General features: G+C 37.3%; 1 protein-coding gene across 1 annotated transcript; it reads right to left on the bottom strand.

Annotated features, from left to right (window-relative positions):
- Positions 1 to 371: 371 nt before the first annotated feature.
- On the bottom strand, positions 372 to 3471 carry txnipb (thioredoxin interacting protein b). The gene is made up of 6 exons (XM_027148810.2): positions 2987 to 3471; positions 2387 to 2462; positions 2152 to 2299; positions 1671 to 2030; positions 1250 to 1552; positions 372 to 1144 (listed from the first exon to the last, which is right to left on the bottom strand). Exons 1-6 carry the CDS (start codon positions 3240 to 3242, stop codon positions 1097 to 1099), a joined length of 1191 nt encoding a protein of 396 aa, XP_027004611.2. The 5' UTR covers positions 3243 to 3471; the 3' UTR covers positions 372 to 1096.
- Between the last annotated feature and the right edge of the window lie 2888 nt (positions 3472 to 6359).

Genomic DNA, 6359 nt, shown 5'->3' on the forward strand with positions numbered 1-6359 from the left:
GTGTTCTCTTGATGTTGTGCCATTGGATGGCGTTCATATCCTGCTGCCAACCCTTCCCCTACATTGCAGGAATCCCATACAAGAGATCAAGCATGATGTGATATCAGGGCAAAAAAGGTCTTATTTCTGACATCATGTCCTATTAAATAGTGTACGTGCATGATAAGCTTAGCATGATTACAGAGTGTTCAGATAGAATTAGCACTGAAACTACTGGAAGGCATGTGTTTTTCTTATACTTAGTATTCATTGTCTAACATTATCGCTCAATAGAGTACTTCCTGTCCAAGTCTTGTAATACACATTTGAATACATGAATATTTTAGCCACTGAGAAATTATTAAGTTTATAGAATTCATACTGAGGCAATGTTTTCATTACACTTTTATTTCCAAATTTGTGCTTTGGTATGTATATATACAAATATAGCTGTATGTATAAAATATGCACAAACATTTACACTGAAGACATAATTCTCAAATTCCCAAAGCAAAACTTATTTACAGGTACTCTGCATGGTTTCAGTATTATTGAGTGTAATTACTATAATCAAAGTAAACAAATTGTTAGAACACTGTTAACAGGTTAATTATTAAAATAAACGTTCAATTTTATAGCAAAATGAACACAAACCATTAACTCTGATACAAAGTTGTATATATATTCAAAAGTGCAGTCTAATATTGTGCCCTTGTAACTCTAATTTAATACATTACAGTAAAAAACAACAACCTTGTTTTTCCACCGTTACACTGATTTATACCAGTCCTAATGATCTTTTTAGATTATGACCTGGAATGAATAGAAAGGCAGGTTCATCATTACACCAATATGGCAAAGCTCAACATTCGTCTGGACAAAAAAACCTTTCAGGTCTAAATACTGAGGATACCCCAGAAATAATCAAGAAACACAAATCAAGCACTTTAGTCTAATGAGGTTCTCAAGAAGCTGCTTATCAAACAAGTGAAATCATCCTTTTGTTTTTACATTATATAATAAGCCTTAAATAAGTTTCCCAATTCTGCAACCACTTATTAACAACTTAACAGAAGAAATGTTAATCTTGTTTAAAGATTTTTGCAGCTATAAATGTTTAAACTGACTCAAGCACAGTGCCTCTGCTATTGCATCCTTCTTGTACCTGCAACACATGAAGAAAGGGAAAAAGCATTAGGCTTCACCTTTTTCCCAATTTACTTAAGGAAATATCCATGCTTGCGATTTGGGAATGTACATGTTTGCAAACCTCGGTATAGGCAGGAGGTGGTGTGAGATGGTATGCTCTGGCGTGCATAAAGATAGGACTGTCATCTTCACTGTAGTCATCTAGCAATGGTGTGATGAATGGGTCAAAGCAGCCATGCAACGGTATTTCACTGTAGCTAGGTGGTGCAGAGGGCATAGACGCCAGGCTGCTGGATGCTGCTGAGCTCCCTACTTGACTACTCATGCTGCTGCTACGACTAGCAAAGCCAGTAAAGGGGATTGTTCCGATGACTAAAGGAAGCTCAAGGGTTAGCTTGTCACTTCCTGGGATGTGCACATAAATCTGAAACACATACACCACAAATACATTAAGGTCTATCCAGGTGCAATTTGAGTCACTTACATAAATTCGTAAAATGAAATGAATATGATACGGGTCTGCTGGTGTGTGCTGAGCTCACCATCAGAGTATAGTCCACATGGATGATGTTGCAGCCCAAGATGGTGGGTCTTAGTTTAGGCACTCGGAAGGTTTTGCCCTGCCATATGTCACACATGCCAGAGATAATATGATTGCCCCTGACAGCTGAGATCTTTTCACGGTGCACCTTAGTGCGGCCATTGGCACGATAGGTGTGTGTGATAATAATGGCAGCTTTAGGGATGATGATGCGGGAGCAGGAGTTCTCAAATCTGGCATCAATGCAGATGTTCTCTCCTACACAGTAGCCCTTACGGTCAATCTTTGCTGTGACTAACACATTGCCATCAGGGATAAACATACAGGTCAGCTTTTTCTTCTTCACCCCAGTGGCGGGAGTCTGAACAACAGATGGATCATGAATAATAAGATCTTAGTACTTTCAGTTATCATTTGAGCAAACTGTTAATGACCACAGGGGAATTTTATAAACCTGAGCTGAACTGTTGAAGCTGACTCACCGTAAGTTCAGGAGTGTTGACATCAATCGGTTCCTCCACCTCAAAATACTTCTTGCACTCTACATCCGACTGACAGGACCTCTCCATCACTGCTTTAACATAGTACTCAACATAACCAAATTTGCCTTTATATGAGGACACCAGCTGCCTGTGAAAACAGAAATATGTTTGCTGAATAAGCTGAATAACAAGCAGGCATATTTTTTTGCTAACCTCATCAAGTAAAGATGCTCACCCTGACTGGGGAAGCTCGAACCCAAACGTGTATTCATATGTATTTCCAGGTCTGAGAATAACAGAGCCATCCGAATCTGAAAAGCAAGACAGGCCGCGTAAGATTTTTTTTTACATGCCTAATATCATCATGGCCCATATTAAATTGCAAGTCAAAACACTGAGATGCCAAGTCCATGTGGTCTTTGAGGACAACAACCTCCTCATCAATACAACATTTATCAGACTGTATATTTATAATCACACCCTCCTTTGTCACTCAAATGAGGATGAGGTTCCCCCTTGAGTCAAGGGAGTATCTGATAGGGTTCACCTCAAACTTATTGGGGATAAATACAAATACATGTAAATACATCTAACATTAATCTTAAATTTTTGTATTATATGAATCTTTATATTTAACCTTTTGTTTTATCTTTACCTTTTGGCCTACTGACCAGAAGGTCATAGGTTCAAATCCCAGCTCTGCCACTGCAGGGCCCCTGAGCAAGGCCCCTAATTGTATAAATTGTAAGTCACTCTGTATAAGGGTGTCTGCTAAATGCGCCATACAAGTAAAATTGAATTGCAGTAAAAGTCATAGCAGTATCACTTGATTTACCTGTTGGTTGTTGATCCAGGTGAAGTACGTCTGTATATTGCAGGTAATCTACAGCATCTTTACAGCGCTGCTTTCCTTTACTGTAGTCCACTTTGGCGCAGCCGATTGCATACAGCTTCATGGCGGTGACCCGGGAAGTCTCCGACACCTCCACCAACACTCTTCCTGACACTTTATCTCCACCTGAATAAAAAACCTTGCTGGAATCGCGGAAGTCAATCTTAAAAGTCTTTGGTTTTTTAGCCATAACAACCATTTTCACCCTGTTTAAAATACTAACGCAACTCTTTTAACTTCAGCAGGTTTGATTTATTTGTTTTTTTTGTTGTTTATTTGTCTCTGTTAGATCCGTAAAAGTGTTGTGACTTCACACGGGCGCCACTGTTTTATATTTCCCAACCCGTGAAATCACTCACTGAGCTCCTTAAAGTATTATGTAGCTACCTGACATGTTTGCACGTGAACAACGCGTGCATGCTGTGAATCGCTTCTTAGACTGCACTCTGATTGGCCAGCCTTGATGTTTTTGTGTCCTTTTAACCAATGAAAGTTCAGCGGCGGCGCGTGAACAGAACGTGGACATTAGCACATAGTGGGAAACGGAGGAGTGGGCAGTTGGACGTTACTGTACGAGTAGGTGGGGCTTATAAGGGAAACCCTACATGGACACCCTATCAGATACTGTTTATTACTCACACTGTATTGTACATGTCAGAATATACATATAAGCTTGACCAGGCTTACTAATTTTACTTCTGATCCGGTTGTTTATCCAGTGTTTATTATAAGTGGATATGTATTACTGATTACTTGTGGGTTAGATATTAGAAACCTAGAGGAACCCCACACAAACACAAGAAGAACATGCAAACCTTTGCACAGACAGTAATCCGTGCTCAGAATCTGGTTCCATGTACTGTTCCACTGTTCCACTCTTCTGGTAAATAATAATAATAATAATAATAATAATAATAATAGAAAATAGTAGCCTTTTTTGGATCTTGGAAGTATTGTAATGATTAGTGTTGTTTATTAATACACAGGGGTCTCCAAAAGTATCTTCAAATGGTCATTGTGGCTGCAGATTTTTAGCTAGACTATTTTTTAAAAAAAAAAATCAGATTACAACTACTGGGATCATCTTCAGCTAGAATGATAAGATTGGTTTAAATCTAATTAGTTTAAAGATGCCATATAATAATTTAGTAGTTTGTTTGATAATACATTCAGTCATTGGCTGTGCTTGAAAAGTTTGTATTGTATAAACAACGGCTACAGAAATCTCTTCATATCCATAAAATGCAGATCCATAATGTAAAAAAAAATTGTATGACAACATTGTTAGCCAAATGTTTTTGAATGCTTCCACAGAATTTCTTGTTTTATTGCATTTTAATCACACTATTGTCTAAGCCAATAAATAAAAGCAATTAAATAAGTAAACCCAATTTTTTTCTGGAACTCATAGACCCACAAATGTTACACTTCACTCTGCTGCCTGAGTCACCGCAGACTTGCTCACAGGGGATAAATACATACACATTGTGAACTAAATATATCGAATATTAATCTTGAATTTTGTATTCTATTAATCTTTATATTATTCTTTATATTAACCTTTTGTTCTAGGTTTATGATCTGTAACTCTGCTTTGAGACAATGTCAATTGTAAAAAGTGCTAAACAAATAAACTTGAATTGAATTGAATTGAATATAAGACATCAGACAAAGCAGCAGTGAAATGCATAAAATCGTGCATCTACTGAAAAAAGTTATCTCAGTGATTTTGTCCAGGGCACTGTGGTGGCAGACAGGCTGGTTTGAGTATTTCATTTCATGGAGTAGATCTGCTTTCCTGGGATTTTTATTTACAACATCCTATAGAGTTTTCTCACAATGGTGCAATTCAGTGTTGTATAAAGTACTAGAAAGCAATACTTGAGTAAAAGTTCAAGTGTCGTAGTAGAAAAAGACTTTGGTAGAAGTGAAAGTCACCTTTTAGAATATTACTCAAGTAAAAGTCTTAAAGTATCTGATATTTACTGTACTTAAGTATCAAAAGTAATTTTCCGATATTAATGTACTTAAGTATTTGAAGTAAAAGTAAAAAGTAAAATTTCAGTGATTTTCGGTAGGCATACGAGCAGGGACGGTTCTAGGATTTCATCTTTAGGGGTTTTAGCCCTCAGTGAGAATTTAAAACAAGAAGAGTTTTATATTATTATATTATATGTATACATAGTAAGCCAAAAGTTATGGTATTATTAAATGGCAAAAGTGGACACTAACATTTTATGCATGATGTAATGATGCTAGTCTTGTATCAAATCAGTTCATGTATGCGTGCATTCTCTACAAACAGTGTGTCCAATGAATGCAGTCATTAATAAACACATATTCACAGGACAAAGACCGAATCAATAAATGTTATTTTTATTTATTATTGATATTGCATTAATATTTTGTTTGTGCTATCAACTCTGGTAATAAGAATAGTGACATTTCACTGCTTTTGGTTGCCGCCGTTATATATACCTGTAAATGCCTCCAGCTCTGACTGCGCGTGCACGCTGCGCGTGTCTGTGCTTCTCTGTAGAGCGTGCGGACGTGCAGTGACAATCTAGGAGCAGTGATTCGCCAAACCTCCCTTATTGCAGTCGCACACATTTCTTATGATTTTATTTTGTAATAACGAGTAACGAAGATGCTTATTGGAAATATAACAGAGTAAAAGTTACATTTTATCTCGGAAATGTAGTGGAGTAAAAGTGAAAGTTGACATTATTAAATAGCGAAGTAAAATGCAGATACGTGAAATTTCTACTTAAGTACAGTAACGAAGTATTTGTACTCCATTACATTACAATACTGGTGGAATTAAAAAAAACATCCAGTGAGCAGCAGTGTGGACAAAAATCCTCTTGTTGAGAGAGAGAGAGAGAGAGAGAGAGAGAGAGAGAGAGAGAGAGAGAGAGAGAGAGAGAGAGAGAGAGAATGAAAATGACAAAACTGGTTCATTTTGACAGAAAGGCTGTCAAAAACTTTAAAAACTCTACTATTCTGTACGATTGTGTTGAGCAGAAAAGCATCTCAGAATGCACAACACATTCAACATAGAGGCGGATGAGCTACAACAGCAGATGTCAGGTCAGGTTCCACTTCTTTTAGCCAAGAACAGAAAGCAGAGGCTGTAGTGGGCACAGCAAAACTGAATAGTTGACGACTGGAAATATTTAGAATGGTCAGATGAATCTTAATTTCTGCTGAGGCTCCACAGATGGTATGGTCATAATATGGCACCAACAACATGAATCCATGGACCCGATCTTATCTGTGTGAACAGTCCAGTATGGAGAAGATGGTGTAATTATTT

Source organism: Tachysurus fulvidraco, chromosome 3 (assembly GCF_022655615.1).
Source record: "Tachysurus fulvidraco isolate hzauxx_2018 chromosome 3, HZAU_PFXX_2.0, whole genome shotgun sequence".
In the NCBI taxonomy this organism is placed as follows: domain Eukaryota; kingdom Metazoa; phylum Chordata; class Actinopteri; order Siluriformes; family Bagridae; genus Tachysurus; species Tachysurus fulvidraco.

Bases quoted from the DNA above. Each gene is read 5' to 3' on its own strand.
- txnipb (XM_027148810.2), bottom strand. From the start codon at position 3,242: ATGGTTGTTATGGCTAAAAAACCAAAGACTTTTAAGATTGACTTCCGC. The intron at 2,300-2,386 runs GTGAGCATCTTT...CTGTTTTCACAG, and splicing joins TTCGAGCTTCCCCAGTCAGG to GCAGCTGGTGTCCTCATATA. The intron at 2,031-2,151 runs GTGAGTCAGCTT...TCTGTTGTTCAG, and splicing joins TCAACACTCCTGAACTTACG to ACTCCCGCCACTGGGGTGAA.